The sequence below is a fragment of the Echinops telfairi genome, unplaced genomic scaffold (genome assembly GCF_000313985.2).
Source record: "Echinops telfairi isolate 266 unplaced genomic scaffold, ASM31398v2 ScPeMD7_18;HRSCAF=68, whole genome shotgun sequence".
Classification (NCBI taxonomy): domain Eukaryota; kingdom Metazoa; phylum Chordata; class Mammalia; order Afrosoricida; family Tenrecidae; genus Echinops; species Echinops telfairi.
The window spans coordinates 466,911-485,544 of NW_022103915.1; the positions used below are offsets into that span (position 1 = coordinate 466,911).

At 61.1% G+C, this 18,634-nt stretch overlaps 2 protein-coding genes across 2 annotated transcripts; one reads left to right on the forward strand and one right to left on the reverse strand.

Moving 5' to 3' along the window:
• Positions 1-6: 6 nt before the first annotated feature.
• On the forward strand, positions 7-3,692 carry LOC123521441 (protein AHNAK2-like). The gene is made up of 2 exons (XM_045288049.1): positions 7-1,594; positions 2,146-3,692. Exons 1-2 carry the CDS (start codon positions 35-37, stop codon positions 3,433-3,435), a joined length of 2,850 nt encoding a protein of 949 aa, XP_045143984.1. The 5' UTR covers positions 7-34; the 3' UTR covers positions 3,436-3,692.
• Positions 3,693-7,259: 3,567 nt separating this feature from the next.
• On the reverse strand, positions 7,260-12,858 carry PLD4 (phospholipase D family member 4). The gene is made up of 11 exons (XM_004699135.2): positions 12,817-12,858; positions 11,158-11,238; positions 10,591-10,790; positions 10,133-10,310; positions 9,766-9,886; positions 9,446-9,573; positions 8,701-8,901; positions 8,485-8,624; positions 8,094-8,259; positions 7,914-8,010; positions 7,260-7,647 (listed from the first exon to the last, which is right to left on the reverse strand). The coding sequence occupies exons 1-11, from the start codon at positions 12,841-12,843 to the stop codon at positions 7,445-7,447; spliced, it is 1,542 nt and encodes a 513-aa protein (XP_004699192.2). The 5' UTR covers positions 12,844-12,858; the 3' UTR covers positions 7,260-7,444.
• Between the last annotated feature and the right edge of the window lie 5,776 nt (positions 12,859-18,634).

Below are 18,634 nucleotides of genomic sequence, written 5' to 3' on the forward strand. Positions count from 1 at the left end.
CAAGGACCTCAAGACCAAGGAGGGCAAGTTCAAGATGCCCTCCTTCAAGATGCCATCCTTTGGCGTGAGCACGCCAGGCAAGTCCATGGAGGCTGCGGCCGACATGTCTCTGCCCGAGCCACACGTGAAAGTGTCCCTTCCCAGTATCGAGGGCAATGAGAAATCCAGTGATGTCAATGTGGTCTTTCAGGGCCCCAACATGAACTTCCAGGCCCTCAAGTGTGAGGAGGCTTCCAGTGCCCTTGATATGCCCCTACCCCGTGAGGTATTGGATGTTCAGCCTCCTAGTGCCATGTTGGAATGTGCAGCTTCTCTGGAAGAGCCCGTTCTGCCCTGCAAGGATAGTCGATTCCATCTTCCCAGTGTTAGCATGCCCTCATTTAGCCATTTGTCCATGAATCTGTCCCAGGCAGATGAACATGTCTCCGGCCTTGACGTGAATTTGGCCCCATCGGTAGTGGATTCCACCTCGTGTGTTCATGCCCCTGACCTTTCCGATGGACCTAGTGATGTTTCTGTGGCTCACCCCACAGTGGAAGATCCTGTACAGCACAAAGGGAGGAAACCTCATTTGACGTTGCCCGTGGTCTTTCTCTCACGCCAGACGTCCTCTGAAGTCCCCGTTGTGTCTGGCCAGGCACAGGAGCTCACCGCTGCTCCAGCCGTTTCTGGGCTCTCCTCTCAGCCCAGGCCTCCTGCTTCTGAGCTAGAAGGGTCTTGTGGCGCCTGGTCGCAGCTGGTCTCCCCCACGGCTTTGCCTGATCGTGACAGTTCCAGCCATGATGTCACCCTCACCAAGTTCCAGGTGACAGAGGGGACTGCTGTGGCCATTCCTAAGACAGAGTTTCCTCATGATCATATCCCTGGGCCACCCTCGGATGGGGACTCTATCAGCCAGGAAGGCTCAGCAGAGGGACATTCTCAGACCAGAGCCCTGGCCTTCCAGGCGGCCACCATCCCCGGGCCTGCAGGTGTCCTCGTTCAAGCCACATATGGACGAGTGATGTTTCCTAAATTTTTCAAACCGAGGTTTGTGGTATCAGCGGCAGCAACAACTGCTTCTGAGTGCGGGAGCCTCGCAGGAGGGAATGAGCGAGCATCCCATCTACCTGGAATGGTGCTGCCTTCAGTGGCCAGCACCGTCCCCACAGGGCAAGCCACCCATCCTGGCCCTGACCTGCCTGGGGAAGCCGCCCCGGAGGGTACTGAGCGTGACGGGAAGGGCATCCCCTTCAGGATGCCCAGGCTGACGCTCCCTTCACTCAGCAGGTCTCCCAAGAAGGAGGCTGGGCTGCCGAGGGCACCTGAGGGCAGCCCCGAGCCTGTGGGTCTTGGTTTGGAGCCAGAATCTAGTCAGCCTAGTGCCCAGACAGGAGTACCGGCCCCCCTGGTGGAAGTGCACTCAGACCTTCCCCCTGAGAAGGAAGGTGCCAAGGGGGGCACAAGAAGGGCCAGGTTTGTCTTGCGCAAGCTCTCCTTCTCCAAGGGCAAGGGCTCTCCAGCAACCCTCCCCAAGAGCGGCCAGCACTGTCCCTCTGCCAACACACCATCCCCAGGACATGCCAGCGTGGACCAGAGAGAGGCCAAGGTGGAGGTGAGCTGGCAAGGGCATGTTCCATCCCACAGGGTGGGCAGTGGCGAGGGCGGGCTTGCAGACAGCTTCGGGGAAAGCATGGTCCCCTGCATGGATGAGGGAATCCTCCCAGCTGGGGCTCCACTGGGTACTGACACCCGCCCAGTGGAGAGCAGCGAGGGAGATGCCTGCGTGCCCTGGGTGCAGGTGGGCTCACAGGAGGGCTGGTTCCGAGCACCCAAGTTCCACATGCCTGGCTTCAGGCGTGCAACCCCCAAGGAGAAGGGCGTGGCTCGTGGTCCCATGGCTCAAGGTGGTGACACGGCAGCTGGAGTCCAGATCCCGGAGGCCCGTGTCCCAGAGACAGCCATGGGGCAGCCATGGCCCTTTAGCCTACAGACGCCGACCTGAGTGGAATGGCCTGTGAGACCCAGGCGTCTGTGGATGGCCTGCAAAAAAGTGTCCCCGGCCCCAGCTTGACACTGTCCTTCCCCACTGCCCGAATGGCTCCCACCGAGCTATCTGTCCCTGAGCCTGGGGTCCAGCCTGGTGATGACTCCCTTTCCCTGCAGGTACCTGATGGTGGGATTCTGTCAGAGGGCCAGGCTCCCCTCGGGGGGCCGGATGCTCTGAGCGTGGATCAATACATCGAAGGGCCTGTGACGCTGAAGACTTCACAGACCAGGGTGCCGGCCCAGGTGTCCCTCATCCAGATGGAGCGGCCCTGGGAGAGCTCCGTCGTCACTGTCACGTTCCCCAAGTTGAAAGTACCAAGATTTACATTCTGTGCCCCTGGCGCAGGTGAGGACATCTTCATCCCCTCTGTGAGAGAAGAGCTGTGTCCAGGGACAGGCCCTGGCCTGTGGGTGGCCAGCACCCCGCAGCTCAGCACTGGGGTCCCCCTGGAGCAGCCCTCGGACACAGATCTGCCCACCTCCAAGGTGCGAGTGCACCTTCAGAGCACCCCAGCAGAGAGCCGGGCTGTCACCATCCGGAGCAGGGTCACACCCGAGCCCTCTGAGGCCCTTTACACTCAGGTTGTGCGAGAGTCTGAGGTCCCCACCTCTGAGGTCCAGACGCCCTCCTATGGCTTCTCCCTGCTGAAGGTCAGAATCCCAGGGCCCTGGCCCCAGGCTGGTGTGCCCACAGCCACACAGGGCTCTGCAGCTGACAAGCAGGCCACCCCGGGAGCAGACCCTGTGTCTGCAGACCTGCAGCATGACACTGAAGAGCCCTTTGAGATCATCTTGCCCGGTGCTGGTGCCCCCAGGCCACAGGGGAGCCTGCCCGAAGGGCCCACCAGCCCCCAGCTTGCCGACAGTGATGAGGAGCCGGCGGAAATCCTGGAGTTCTCCCTGGAGGACAGCCAGGAGGTGCCTGCTGAGGAGGATGGTGGCTCCAAGGAGAGGCCAGCGAGTAAGAAGGCTGTTCCGGGTCTGTTCCGCTTCTGGCTTCCCAACATCGGCTTTTCGTCCTCTGTGGAGGAGACTCAGCACGACCCCTTGGGTGCCAGCCAGGCCTGCGCGCCCATCCAGACGCAGCCTGAGGCGAGGCCGGGGGCAGAGCTGCCTGAAAGGCCCGAGAAGGCCGGTTGGTTCCGATTTCCCAGATTAGGGTTCTCCTCTGCTCCAGCCGAGCCGAGGGAGAGCTGTGCGGCGGGGAGCGCTCAGGTGGAGCCGGAGCGCCAAGAGGAAGCAGTCATCTTTTTTGATGCTCGAGAAAGCCTGTCCCCTGAAGACCAAGAGGAAGGTACACCGGGCTCCAGTGGGACGGTGGCTTCTGCTGCGAGGACCGAGCTGGTACAGCTGGATCCAGGGCCACAGGCTGCCCCCAAGGCTGCTCCTAGGTCCCCCACCAAGTGAGGGCGAAGCAGGCTGGCTCTAGGCCATGTCAGCATTTCCACAGCTGTCCCCTGCTGCCGCCCCGCCCCCCGCCCCGCCCACAGCACCAAGATCAAGTGGTCCTCACCCTGTCCTCCATCCTGAAATAGGCTCCCAGGTGTTCCCAGCTCCCCCAGACCTGGGGACCAGGCATCCCTCTGCCTTTCCTAAGACATGCAGTAGTGCAAGACCAGGGAGAAGTCTTGGCTGAATAAAGGCGGGAGCCATGCATATTCCCAGGAGTTCTTGGCCACTCTTCTTTGTGCACAGGGGTGTGGTGGGGGGTCGGGGGAGAGTGCAGCCTCGGGGTGGTCTGTCCTACGCTCCAAGATGCTCTTTCTTCCAGAGACTGGGTCCTGTCTAATCCAGGTGGCCCGCTGCCTGCTCACCTGTGCTGGGACAAGTGCTCAGTGACAGGTCCTTGCTAGGACAGGCTTGGGGTGCTCTGTGGGGTGGGACGCGAGCAGGGCATCAGGGTGGTGGTGAAGGGGATGACAGGTGACACTGGACTTGGAAGGCACCTGCCAGGGTCTGGCAGAGCAGCATGGCCCCCTCTACCGCACACAGCTCCCACCCTGTAGCGACCAGATCCAGCAGCCAGCTGGCTGCGCTTGGGGAGGACAAAGACAGCAGGCACCCCCAGATCACTGCTGTGCTTCCATGCTCCTGTGTGTCCCCCCCGGGTACCCCCGTCCAGGCCTGAGTGGGTCTGGGAGTGGGTATTTCACTGGCTGGTCATTTTGCTGACCTTCATTGGTCACTCAGCAGTGGTGCACAGAGGGACAGAGAACAGTCCTCTGAGCTCACTATCTGGCTGGGGACAACGCACATAAACACACACAACATAGAGTCACATACACACATGAACCAACAGACACCATACGTCACACACAGATAAACATGAACACAGACACACCATATGTGTCACACACATGAACACAGTCACATACACAAACATGAATAGACAGACATGTGCACAGGCAATATACAGAGACAGACATATGCAGGTGTGCCATACATACATGTAAAGACACGTGTGCACACACACACACATAAACACACACAACCAGAGAGCAGTGCTGAGGTGGCAGGGTACAGAGTGGTAATGGCACAATAGGGGCCAAGTGTCAAGACTGGCGGCTGTGTCCCTGGTCACACTTTCTCTGGGCTGCACACAGGGATTAAGCCCCCAGTAGGGGCAGAGTGACCTTTAAGAGGTTTGGTTTTCCACAGCCATTCTCTGGGGCGCCCCCACCCCCACCCCAGGCCAGTGGGGACTTAGCACTCCGAGTGGGCAGCAGCCTCTTCCCTGGCCAGGCTGGCTGCTGATGACAAGTTCTCTGAGCTATGGGTGTGGGGACAAGAGCTGAGGGGCTTTTCCAGGACACTGTGGCCCCAGGGCTGCCCTGAACCCCTCCGAGCACTGGGTGGTGACCAGCAGGGGGACTAGCGGCTGGGATATCACGGAGGGCAAGTCCATCACTCCTGTGGTTGGTGACAGGGGCCATCTGCAGAGGAATGACTGCTGGGTGCCTGCAGCCCTGGGTGGGGTGCAATAGGGAGAAGCCAGCTGAGCCCCAGGTCTGGGGAGACTGACCCACAGTGGGGAGAGGGGGTGTTAGTCAGCAGAGTGCCCCAGGTGCGGGAAGGCTGTCCCATGTAATGAAAGGGTGTAGGGGTCAGTAGAGCCCCCAGGTGTGGGAGGCTGCCCCAATATTGTGAGAAAGGGTAGATGTCAGCAGAGTCCCCCAGGTTTGACAGCCCACAGGCCCCTTTGACTTCTCTGGAGTCAAGTCTGGGCAGTGGGCTGTGGGACAGGCAAGCTGCTGGGTGAGGACACCGCCCCCCCCCCCCAACCGACCCAAGCTTTCTGGGCCCCAGCCTGTAATAACACTGCAGCAGCTTCAGGCAGCTGCTGCGGTCTCCTTTTTCCACAGGGGTATGCTCAGGATCGTGGGGGCTGTACCGGGAGTGACTGGGGCTGTGGTCTCAGCTAAGGCTTAACTGGGGCATGTGCAACTGAGGGTCTCCGCTTCCTGTGCTCAGTCTCTGGCCACATGGGCCTCTCCAGAGGGCAGTCTGCTTCCTCAAAGCAAGTATGGGAAAACCTCCTAGCAGGGTGGATGGACTGTCCTGTCACGTGGCCCCCGGTACATCATTCTCACAACTGTTATGGTCTGAGCCCTGTGACCACAGAGGTCACAGGGCTGGTACCTGGCTGTCAGTTGCATGTGAGTAGAAGCTCTGGCCTGCACTTGGGGTGGGGGTAGCACAAGGGTAGGAACATAGGCACCTGAGCCATGTCACCGAGTCTCATCATTTGAGTCTTCTTTGGAGCCTCTTGGAGCAGGCTTGAGGGCAGTGTCCAGACCTAATGTGTCCCTGAAGGGCCTGGCCTGGCTAAGCATAGCCGGCCTCTCAACACAGCTTCCAACTCCATCTTGGGGTGAGGCTATGGCACAGCGCCCTCCTGGTATCGTGTGTGTGTGTGTGTGTGTGTGTGTGTGTGTGTGTGTGTGTGTGTGAGAGAGAGAGAGAGAGAGAGAGAGAGAGAGAGATCAAGCTCCGGGCACTAGGGGGCAGATGGGCAGAACCTGCTTCCCGAGGTGCCTGTGGGCCGGGGACAGCCAGGAGTGACACCAGTAGGTGGGTCACTGATCACTGTTTTCCTGGCTGGCCTTGGGCAGCCTGGGTTTGGAGGCCAGCAGAGATGGGGTGTTGAGCCCTGGAGCAGCGTGGACACATAGGGGTTTCAGGGAGAGGCTCATACCTAAGGCTTTGTACTGGGCCTGTGTAGATTGGGATGGGGGGCAGGGAGTTCTGAGAATGATGGAACTGGAGAGGTAGGTGTGAGCCCCAAGATTGCCAAGGCTCTGGGAAAACAGGAGAGGGTCTGCACTGATACCCAGCTCCTTGGTGCTTGGCACCCTTTCAGCACCAGGGACCCCGCCCAATCACAGCCTGGTGTCCAGGGTCCCTCCATCTGAAGTGGGTCCCCAGGTGGGCCCCAAGGTGCCAGGAGCACCCAGTCAGGTACTGACCCAGTACTTAGAGTCAAAGGGCCGGGCTTGGTGACCACACACAGGGTCAGCGGCCTCTTCTGCAGGTGACCAAGTGCTTCCCAGGATCCAGGCCCTACTCAGAGTCCCCCTGCATCCCAAATGCAAGCCTTCCCCAGCGTACCAGGCATGAGACCCACTCTGCGTGCTAGCCCCACCCCGCATCCCCTCCCTGCCATCTGGCACCCAGCCCTCCTGGGCTCACCCCTAAACCCCAATTGTACAACCAGAGCCCAGCTCTGAGGTCTAAGTCCCAACCCACAGCCTGGACCCCGCCCTGAAGTGTGAACCCTGCCCACACATGCTGGCACACAGGATCCCCACCCAGATCCTGCTTTCCACCCCCGCCCCCCAAGCCAACTGTGGCTTCCGCTCTAGAACTGGGCAGGAGATGGGCAAGGGTCCATCCACGCTGTGATGCACTGTCCCACTATCCCATGGCCCCACCGGACACTGGTGGCCGCATGGGGACCAGCCTCAGCAGAGTGCTAGGTGGGCCTGTCAGTTGGGACCAGCAGACTAGGACTGCGGTGCTGGACGCTCAGATGGAGCAGGATCTCGGAGGTCACCCTAGAGGTGCAGTGGCCAAGCATTGAGCTGCTAAACTCAAGGGCAGCAGTTCAAACCCACCAGCGCCTCTGGGAGAGAAAGCCGAGGCTGTCTGCTGCCACAAAAATGTACAGTCTCAGATTTAAGTGAAAAATAAAAAAAGGAAAGATTTACTGTCTGGGGTCGCTGTGGGTGAGGACCAACTGGAAGGCAGTGGGTCTGAGTCCTCCCTGGAGGAGGTGAGGTTTAGCAGGGGTGGGGCTGGAGGGCAGAAAGGACCCCAGAGTGGTCCAGCGTCAGTAAGCAGTCCTGGCCCTGGCCCAAGACTTGGGCAGGAGGGGTAGTGGGGGTGGGAACAGTATCCTGGAGCCTCAAGGCTGGTCTCAGGCCTGCCACACGCAATCCTGGCCCGGCGCCTGTCCATCCAGGCCCACGGCGTAGGGGGAGTCCCAGTCCCTCTCAAAGAGCTGTCGCAGCTGCTCCTGAACGGTGAGGGACCCTGGCGGGGCATGCGGACCCCTCTGACTGGCCACCAGGCCCACGCCTGAGGTGCTGCTGAAGTAGTCTTCCGACCAGTTGGAGGTGCCTGGGAGTGGGGGAGGGGCACTGGCCTCTGGTCTCATCCATGCTGAGGGTCACCAGCTGGTGCTGGGGACCCTCCCAGAGCTCCTGGCAGCCCAGCCAGGGGCCAGGTGACCAGGGTTTTCAGGCCTGTCCAGTGTGGCCATGTCGCCTGTGTGGCTCAGACCCCTTCAGCAGCCCCTCCACTCTGAGGACCCATGTGGGCACAAAGCCATGGTTTGTCTCCTTATGGGTTTAAGTGGCCACATCAGCCCCTGCCAAGCCACTTACCAATGTAGGCCGCCTTCTCCGTGACCATGAACTTGCTGTGGTCCATTCTGCTGAACGGGATGCCCGAGTGGTTCCCAACTGGCACGATGAACACTCGCTTGGGGCACAGAGGGTGTCAGGCAGCAGGCGAGAGGAAGGGCTGTCCCTGGGGTGCCCCCCAAGACCTGGCCGGGCCCTTACCACATTCAGAACCACACCAGCTGCTGGGTTATGGAGAGCCTGCAGCGACCGCAAGTAGGGGAACATGGAGGGGTCCGTGTGGAGCCAGCAGCTGACCAGCAGCCTCACGTGGACCCTCCTGCTGAAGGCGGCAGCCCGCAGTGCATTGTCCAGCACTGGCCAGTACCTGGGGCAGGGCGGGCCAGTGGGTGTTCCAGGCTAGTGACCTGCCCACGCCACACCCCTGGCCCACGCTACACCCCACCCACTCCTGCCCCATCCCACCCGTCCTAGCCCCGCCCCACTCTGACCCTGCCACCGCCCATCCTAGCCCCACCCACCCTTGGCCCCGCCCATCCCAGTCCCGTTCGCTCTGTCCCCGCCCCCACCCACCCTGGCCCTGCCTCCATACCTGGCTGGGTGGCTGAAGCGGGTGGTGGGGAAATAGTCCATGACTGAGACGTAGAGGAAGTCCCGGGCCGCTCCCATCACAGCCAGCAGTGCGTCCAGGTCTCGCGTGCGGCCGTGGGGACAGAGCGCGGGTGGCGAAGCCTGCAGGAGGGGCTGTGAGCGCTTGCTAGCCCTGGGGCCACTGGGATGGGGGAAGAAGAACAGCTCAACCCCTCACCGAGAAGTAGGCGGTGGTGGGCATTCCTTCGAAGTGGGCACGGAAGGGCTGGATGCGGTTTATGTGGGACGAGAAGTTCTGAGGCCAGACCAGGGGAAGAGTGGCCCCCGGAGCACCCAGCGCCCAGTAGGTCTGGAAGGTCTTGTCCAAGTCCTGGGCCAAGCGGCTGCAGTTGTATATAATGATCCCCAGTTCCTTTACCTGCGGACCAGAGCCGGGGCTGTGGCCAGTGGGAGGCAGCAAGGCATATGGGGGATGAAGCCCCCACTGAGTACCCGAACTGCAGCATCACCTGCAGACCAGACCAGGGCGACAGCCAGGGCGAGGCCGCATGCCCCCCACCCAGGCTGGGCATGTGGGGTGCAGACCCTGCCGGTGACTCTTGAATAGACAGTGGAGTGGACCCAGAGAGGACACTAGTCTGAAGATCAAAACAAATTAAAATCACCAATTCTGCAGCAATGCCTAGCTGCCCATCAACCGTCCACGTCTGTCTTCTGACAGGTGCGTTGGTGCTGTGATTTCTAAGGGGCCCTGTGTGCCCCCCCCCCCATCCCTGGGGTCTCTCTTCCAGCCAGAAGGCTCCTCAATTGACTGAACCATCTCTGTTGTCCGCTGACCGTTAGCACACACTGAATTCTGAGGCCGCATGTGCTCTGCAGGAATCTGGTTTCTGCAAAGTCCCCAGGGAGGAGAGAAGGAAGGTGGCGCCCTTGGGGACCTGCCCCCTGCACCCTGGACTCACCTGGGTCAGCGACCGCCAGTCCATGTTGGCGCTGCCCAGGTAGACGTGCTGCCCATCCACGACCCAGAACTTGGAGTGCAAAACGCCCCTGGTGAGCTTCCCCATGGGCACCCGCCGCACCTGAGCACCTGGCCAGGTTCAGGGGCAAGGAGAGCCCGTGAGGGTCCCAGGAACTCCATGCATCCCTCGCAGACACCCCTCCACCCCCTGGGCCTGGAGAGATGTGGCAACGGGGTTCTCCCAGCCTCTCACCAGGCAGCCCTGCTTTCTTCTCTGCCCTCTTCCCGGGGCGCTGACCCACTGACCACACAAGCACCTACCATGGGCCGCCAGCAGCTGCAGGTCGGTGGACTTGATGGCCAGTGTCGGGTTGCTGGTGGCCACGGCCAGGGAGACGTTCTTGTCCAGGAGCTGCTTCAGCCGCTGCAGCAGGGCCTCCCCCTGGGGGTCCAGCAGGCCCTCTGCTCTCACCAGGCCCCAAACCTCACCCCAGAGACTACCCAGCTACCTACAGCTCAGCATTAGGCCAAGCCCTGGGCTGGGAAGACCAGTCATTGGAGCCATCTCAGAGCTCAGTCTTCCAGCCCCACCCCCCCACCTCCAAGAGCGAGCCTGATGCCCTCACTCCCCCACAGCCATGGGCAGGGTCCTCAGCTCTAGAACAGGATGGGGGGTGGCGGTGCGCACCAGCTGGGAGGACGAGTCGTTGACCCCAATGTCAGTGCCGGTGAGGGACCAGTAGTAGGAGGCCACGTGGACGCTTTTCTGGGCAGCGTCAAGGAGCCTCAGCCAGGCCTCAGCCAGGGGCTGGGCCACTGGGCCGGACATGTTCACGCCCTGGGGCAGGCTCTCCACGAGAGCAAGCCTGCGAAGTGGGGAGGGGACATCGAGCAGGTGTCAGAACAAGGGTGACCCACTGGGGGCCGGACTCCACCCTGACCTCCAATACCCGGCAGAAGCCCAGGGTCCAGGGTCATTGACCCAGCAGAGGGGCTTGTCTCCAGGTGTGCAGGACCAAGGGGGTGGGGGAGGGCAGGTGGGCAGTAATGCCCAGAGGCACTGCTGCACCGCCCTGCAGGAGCCCACGCCCAACAACCCCATGGGCCCACCCTTCCAGGGCCTGGTGTGGAGCCCAGCCCACTCACTGGCACTGGTCCTTTGATTCCATGGACCCCACTTCTTCTCCCTGATGCCCCCAGGCCAGGCGGGAGTGGCTGCCCCAGGATCCAGAGGACTCCTCCTCAGGGTGTCCCTGGACCCCCCAGGTGGGAGGAGGGAGTGCTTGCCACAGGAGCAAGGCAAAAGTCAGGGCCCCCAGGCCCAGCAGAGCCAGGGCCCCGAGGACCTGCAGTGGAGACAAGGTCATTCTGGGCGCTCCAGGATGGAGACCTGCTATCTGAGAGGGGCTATAACTGGTTGGGGGATGGTGCCCCGGGGGGATGGGACACTGGGGCGGTCCGGGTCCCCTGTGATGAGATGGGGCTTATCCTGGGTGGTATGGCTGCAGACCCCACCCCTCATGCCGCAGCCTCGAGGTCACTGTCCACTCCACCTACCCCCGTGGTTGAGGCCTGCAGGAGACCCGCTGGCTGATCGGGTGGCCTGTGCCCCCAGAGGCCCTGAGGCTGACTGGGGCCTGGCCTCCCCCCTCTGGCCCAGAAGTCCTGTGGGGCCGCTGCCCTGTCTGTCCCTCCCTCAGCACTCCATCCTACCTTGCTGGTCTGGATGCCATGTGGGCTGTGGAGGGATGTGTAGCAGGGCCACGAGGGGGGCCCTCGGGGTCTCTGCGCCACCTGTGAGGGCAGCCCGATGTCACCAGCACGGATAGCTGGGCTGCTGAGCCTGGACACCCCTGTGGTGAGCACCTCCGCAAGGCACCCCCAGAACCACAGAGACCTCTGTGCACCCGCCCTTTGGAGTGGCTTCATGCAGACGTGGAGTGCTGGGCCCTTTGAGCCCCTGGGCTCCCACTAGGGCCCGCATGCAGCACACTTGGCTGCCCTGGCGGTCCCTGAGCCTGGAGGCTAGGTACACCCCGAGGTGCCATGGAGGAAAGGCCTGGCTGTTGGTCTTCCCACTCATTAGCCCTGCACCCCCTGTGGGCACGGTTCTGCTGGGAGCTGCATGGGGCACTGGGCCGGGCCTCTCAGAGGGACCTGGTTTGGTTTGCTTGTTTATGGTGTGTGCCAAGGCGGGAAGGGGGAAGGGGACGCACACGGTGGGGGTGTGGCTGGCTGTAAGTCCCTCCACCCCCTGCCTGCTCCTCCCGGGGGTCTTGTACACATATCTCACTTCCCTGTTTCACCCACAGGCAAACAAGTCAGGAAGTGTCTGCCAGCACTTTGACCTATAAATAACCTGTCTCTCCCCAGTGGGCTGTGCCCCACCCCAGCCCCAACCCTGTCCAGACACAGAGGCCCGTCATGGCCGGAGAGCTGGGCTCCCTCCCTCCTTGGGGTGGAGTGAGCAGGCTGCTCCCAGAGGCCAGCGGGTCCACCATGGGGCCAGGCAGCTGGTGTCCTGTGCTGTCCGAAATGAGAGTCCCTTCCTCCCACCTTGGATGGGGGTGGGGCACGGGGAACATGTGGTTTGGGGCTTCCTCTTGGGCTCTGTCCAACAGGTCCCTTGGAGGGACCCTCAGGAGACCTGAGGGCAATATGGGGTATGAGACCCCAAAAATCTACTGAGATAGGGGCTGGAAGCACCAGAGATACTAGGGAGACTGGATGAAATCTTGGCACCCCTTACAGCCCTAGGACTCCCCAACAGGGTCCAGGGTGCCCCCCAATAGAGACTGTGGTCCTCTCGGAGTAGTGCCCAGGTTCCCCCCAGCATAGCCCAGAGGCCCCCTCCTCCAGTGGCCCACATCCCCCTCCCTGGGACAATGGGGGCCGATGCGCGCAGCGAGGCAGCCATGTGGCACCCCAAGTGGGATGGGCCAAAGGAGTCCCCAGAGGTCTGTCCTTGAAGAAGCTGCCCCCAACCTTCCTGCTCCATGTGGGAACAACCTTTGTTCCCTAAATGTCCCCAATTCTGGGGCCACAGGTCCCCATAGCTGTTACCCACAGCTCCATGGTCCCAGCAGTGCCAACCTGGCCTGGCCTGAGGAGGCCGGTGCCCACGCGGTTCTGTGCGTCCTGGTCCCTACATGAGGCCAGCCATTTGGAGAGAATGCCCTATCTCCGGACTTTTTAGGCCTCTGTGGGGGTGCCAGTGAGCCTTTACAGCCCTTGAGGAGCAGCCTGTGGACCCCTACTTCCTGCTCTGTTTGCAGGATGGCACAGCTGGGGTCCCAGGCCAGGCAGAAGGCAGGGCTGTCAGCTTGCCAGGAGCCAGCCTGTCCTCGCTGGCCCAGCCCAGCCATCACGCACCTCTGGGCCCGCAGGCTTGGTGTCCATGCTGTCCAGCCCTGGCCTGCCGCGCTGCTCCACCACCCCACCACTGGCTCTTCTCTGCAGCTGCTGCTCCTCTTCTGACCACTTCCTCTTGGGCTCTGGGTCCCCTCCCCTTCAGGACAGACAGTTGGAGGGCGGGCGGGCTACAGGGTGGGGAGCTTGGGAACTTGGCCTCTAGGAGTGGGGGCACCACGGTCACAGGCCCTTGGGTCAGGATAGGTGGCCTGAGACCAAAGGCAGAGATTTAGCAGAACAGAAATTCTCAGGCACCCCTCCCTTTATAGCGTGTGCGAGAGCTACGGTGAACCTTACAGCTGGTGGGCGCCATGTTCGCGACAGCGTGTGCTCACCCGTGTCTCTGTGCTCCCCGCTGATCGCTGCCATGTTCCAAACGCCTGAGCGCAGTGTGGACTCCAGCTCAGCGCCCAGAAGAGGAGCGTCCTCTCAACTGCACAACGGGTGGCAGCGTGCTACGCAGAGTGAAGGTGGGCGTGGCCAAGGATCTTGTCCTGCTTGGATCCATACTCAGTGCTCGGGAAGCAGCAGTCAGGAGATCCCAGGGTGCATTGCATTGGGTCAATCGGCTGCACAAGACCTCTTTTAGAGTGTTGAAGAGCGAGGATGTTTTTTTGACGGCTAGGGTGTGCCTGATCGAGGCTGTAATATTTCCCATTGCCTCATACGCATGTGATAGTTGAACCCGGAATCAAGAAGACTGAAGAGGAATCGAAGCGTTTGAGCTGTGGTGCTGGGGAAGGATAGGGAATGTACCGTGGACTGCTAAAAGGACAAACCCACCAGTCTTGGAAGCAGTAAAGCCGGAGCGCTCCTTAGAGGCGAGGACGGCAAGCCTGTGTCTCGCGTCCTTTGGACCTGTTGCCAGGAGATGCCAGTCCCAGGAGAAGACAGCATGTATGGTACAGCAGCGGGCAGCAGGGAAGAGAGGAAGGCCCTCAGCAAGCTATGGACACGGGGACTGCCACCACGGCTGCCACTCAGAACAGTGAGCGTAGACTACTGCTCTAGTAGCCTAGTGTTCGCTGGGAGCCCAAGCCCTCTCGTGGCCTGAATACCTTATTCAGTTTATCGTGGCCTCTGGGGCTGAGTAGGTTTTGCTTCTCTCTCACCTTAGCCAGGTTCCGTCTAGGTTCCCTCCAGTTCTCGGCCCCTAAGCCCTAGGTGTGGCTGGGAGACTCGTGGCCCCTGTGGCCACTAGAGCACAGCCAGCACTTCGGGGTCCTGGCCGCGCTGACTTCCTGAACACCCCAGGACAGTGCCAAACTTGTCACAGGGCTGCAGTTCACTTTGCTGCAAGAGAAAAACTTAACTCCCTGCCTTGGTTTCGAAGGGACCCTAAAGGGCAGTGTAGAATTTCCTCTATGGGTTTCCAAGACTGTAACTTTTACCAGAGAAGAAAGCCTCGTCTTTCTCCCACAGAGTGACCAGTGGATTAGAGCTCCCCCACAGGGCTTGCTGCAAGGGACACTGGGAAATGGAGGCGGCTAGAAACTTCTTGGTAGAGTATGTGGGGGCCATGCCTGGGACCCCAACATAGAGTGAGAGGGTGCAGCTGGGGTCCCCATGGTGGAGAACATGGGAGTGACCATTGACCTGTGTGCAAAGCCGAAGTGGCCAGAGCTCAGCTCCATCCCAGGTGGGACTCCCCCACCCACACTGGGGTCCCTGGATGCACAATGCTGTAGCCCTTGGAGCACCCCCGTGGCCGCCCTGGGTTGGCCGTCTACTTCTCTTGCCTGGAGTTCCTGGTTGGAGGGGGTAGTCCATGGGGGCCCATCCAGGGTGCTGTTTCAGGTGCCTCGGAAGATATGGTTCAGGTGAGACCAGCCCTAACCACAGGGGGCCAGGCAGGGTAAGGGAGCCCCAGGCACTGAGCCTCTGCCTGGCTTGGCTTGGGGCCAGGCCTCCCCTGCCACAGCAGGCGCCCCTGGTTCTGGCCCACCCAGAGTGCTGGTCCTGCCGGGCCTTTGGGGTCTTTGGGGTGGAGGCAGCCAGGCCAGAACAACTGGGAACCTCAAGGCTTGGTTTGCTTGAGAATCATGCCCAGAACCCATCAACATGTCCCTTTTCAGACTTGACATTCATGCCTGCTCAGCAGCCTGGAGCCAGAGCCCCCTGGCCGCGGAGTCCTGTCGACTCCCAGTGACCCTACAGGGCAGGGAACTGTCCCTGGACTCGGAGAGGGTCTGGTCCTGGGAGCAGACAGTGGCACCTTGCTCCAGAGGAGCCCCGAGGCAGGTTTGGATGGAGCAGCTGCCACCGCCGCCGTTGGAGTCCTATGGAGACCAGCCTCTGCATCAAGGTGAGGGAGCAGGGCCTGTGGCTCCAGGCTCAGCATAGGGGTCAGTTGGTGGCCCCCTAGTGTGCCCAAGCCCCACCCCCTGTACCTGTGAGCATAACCTTGTTGGGAAGAGTCTTTGCACATGTAATCGAGCCAGGGGGTCATGAGGGTGGGTGCTACTCCTGCCTGAGTGGTGGTCTTCAAAGAAGAGGAAGCAAGCTGGAGGAAGCCCTGGGCCCCCGGGCGTCACCCAGAGAGCGGCTGCTGGTTTCACTTCCCATGATGCAAGTGGTTTTGACACCATTGTAATAACCGTCACCATGAAGCAGAGCAGGTCGGGGTACAGCTGTGCCCCACGTCTTCCAGGTGCTACTGAGGAGGCTCAAACCTCCATCTGCCCGGCAGCCGTACCGGGTTCTTGGGGAGAGGGGCCGGATCAGCTTGGGAGTGGCCCAGCCTCCCTCCTGGGGTGGCTCCCTGGTGCCTGGGCCAAAGGGGAAGGATGCACAACCCAGGTTCCAGCCTCTCTCTCAGCCTCTCAGCCACGTGGTCACTGGGCCGCTGCCTCTGTGGGCCTGGGGTCCTGCCTGCTGCTTGGCCTCACAGTCCCATGGTCTGGGCGCTGCTCCTCCCTTCTGTCCCCAGGTCTCCTTTCCTGGGCCTCTGGTCTCGGCCAGGCCACTTTGTTCTGCCCACAGTCCCTCATGTTACAGTCTCTGGTGTCCCTGGTCTCGACCCTGGCCATGTCAGACGGAAGTCTCCAATGTGCCCCAGGGATGGCTCTTCTTCTGGGGTGGGGTGGGGTGCTCTGCTCCTGAGATGGCACATCAACACAGTGGACAGATGGAGGTGGGGTTGCATCTTTTAGCAGACCGTACCGCGAGGGAACAAGGGGTGGTGCCCAGGTTCGCGCCCTCTGGTGCCCCGCATTAGCACGGCAGAGAACTCCCTCCCCTGGCATTATAGTAGCCACAGCCAGCATGCAGAAGTCTACCACGCCACACGAGAGGTTACGGTGAGAAGGGCAGCTGGAAGATGCAGTTCTGTATCCAACGTGCTTCTGCTCCTTGACCACAGGCTCCTCTCTCTCAGCCGATCGGCCTCGTGGTCTTTGCTGGGCCTCTGCCCTGCTTCGGCAATGTTACACCTTGGGGGTAGATAAATGCCCAGAGGGCATCCTGCTCTGCGATCCAGCCTCCTGGCCAAAGGCATTCACTTTTATTCATTTCCTGGGCCAGAAAGCCCACTGCTCCGCCTCACAGCCTGGGCACAGCTCCTCTGCCGTGTCATGGTCTTGGCCTGTGGCTGCCTCGGCCTCCTCCCCCACCACTGGGTTCCTATGTGTTCCTCAGGCAGAGTAGCATAGACATGTCTGAGGCCCCGTAGGGTGTGCAGTGTCAGTAACACACAGCTGGGACTGCTTCTCTGCTTAACCCCAGCTGGCCCTTTCCGGCCTCCCTGCTGAGCTCCCACTCACGCGTATTATGAACATCCTCGTCCCCAGCTTTTTGCTACACTTCTCCTGCTGTGGTGGCCCCTTCTGGAGTAGAGTCCTGTGTGAGGGCTACATCGGAGGCCCATGCAGTCTGAGGGGCAGGTGAGTGGGACAGGGTCAGAAATGAAAGTCTGGCCTCAGTGTCTGGTGGCTCAACTGCCACCTCCCATCCTTGAGCCTGTCTCCAGGAACATCCAGGTGGGCAGTGTTATAAAAGTCCTTGGTCTCTTGAGCCATCAGGAGGAATGGGGAGGGGGCTAGACCACAAGCCACCAGACATGCAGTCCCCTCCCACAAGCCTAACTGTCTGTCCACTGGCCCCACATGTGCCTGCACTGGGCTTCCCAAAGGGAGGACATCTGATGGCCATCTGAGGGCAGACCCAGGCCCCAGCTTCTAAGGGCTGTGTGTGTCCACTCATGGTCGCCCTCCTGCCCGTCCCCCAGAGCCCACCACAGGGCTTTGTCTGCCTGCCTGCAGGCCCGGGCTGCCAGGGCCTCCCTCGGACAGGAGGCAGGGCCACTCCAGGGTCCAAGCCCATCCCAGTACCAAGAACCTCCCTGGACCCAGAGCTGTTCTAGGACAGAGTGAGCTCCATGTCTGGGAGCGCCGCTCTGCCGGTGGTGGTGACAGCGGTGGACGTGAAGGGTGCTGACACCGTGTACGGTCACCTCGCTGCCTCTCTCAGGAGCCAGGAAGGGGTAGGTCTCCATGTGGACACCGGTCTCCCCCGACCCCTGCTGCATCTGGCACATCTTCAGAGGGCTCCTGGCTTTTGCCACAACAGACAACAGTTCCTATTTTTAAGGCGGAAACACCCAGAAATGTCCCTGTGCTTTCTCCATTACGCCGCCACCTAGCGGCAGCATCCCGGAACTGCAGCCTCGGGTGGCCCTGAGTCTTGTTGAATTTTCACTCTCCCACTCTGTGCAGCCCCGCTGGGGTGACAGAGGGCCCCCCATTGCAGACATCCCGGAGGGAGAAGCCAGGCCAAGATGAAAGACGCCGCTGTGCCCCCATGCGGTAGGATGATTTATTAGAACAAATTCCATGACCCAAATCATATAAAATAACCATTTTCCTAAAGACACCCACAAGACCACCTGAGAACAAATGCAAACACCTCGGAGAAGCCAGACAAATAAGTTACGGCCCCGGGCCCAGGGCTGGGTGCGCGGAAGACAAACTCGACGCGGGGAGGAATGTGGAGTAGTGACAGACTGGCACAGCAACGCCCAAAGGTGGACAGGCCCTCCCGGGACTCAGGCTGTGGGCAGCTGGGCGGGGCAGGCAGACAGACCTCATCTCTAGGGGGCGGGGCCCAGCAGGACCCCGCCTGCTCATGCTGGGAGCCAGGAGGGGTGGGGCCGAGGACCCATTCTGCTCCACGCCAGTGAAATGTAAACACGCCCCCCACCCCAGCAGTGGGCCCCTAGCAGGCCACAGTTCCACACTGCCTGGGTAGGTGGGCGACCCGCCAGGGTTCTTTGGCTTACAGGGTCCAGGAGACTCGGCCGCCTTTGAGTGGCCCATCTGCTCATGCATCCCCGCGGCTGAGAGTCCTGAGAAAATGGTCCCACCCGGGGAGCTACTCCCTGCCAGTTCCCCAAACGCCAGGCTCAGGGACACAGGAGGCATCCAGGGCCACCCAGCTGGGAGCTGCGGAAGCCGGCCTTCCACCACTCTGGTGCAGTGCTCAGTTGCCTCAAGCAGGGCCAGTCTCGGACCGAGGGCACAGTCGCCTGTGTGCAAGTGTGTGTGTGTGTGTGTGTGTGCCCACGTGAGGGTGCATGTGTGTACGTCTGTGTGTCCCTGGGAGGTGGGGGGTGGAGTGCACAGGTGTGTGTGTGTGCCCATTTGGAGGGTGTTGTCTGCTGTGTGTGTACATGTGTCTGTGTGTCTGCCATGTGATGCGTTGTTTGCATACATGTCCCCATAAGTATGTGTGCGTATGTACAAGTATGTCTCTATGAGCAGGGCCCCGTTAGAAGTGTGTTTGC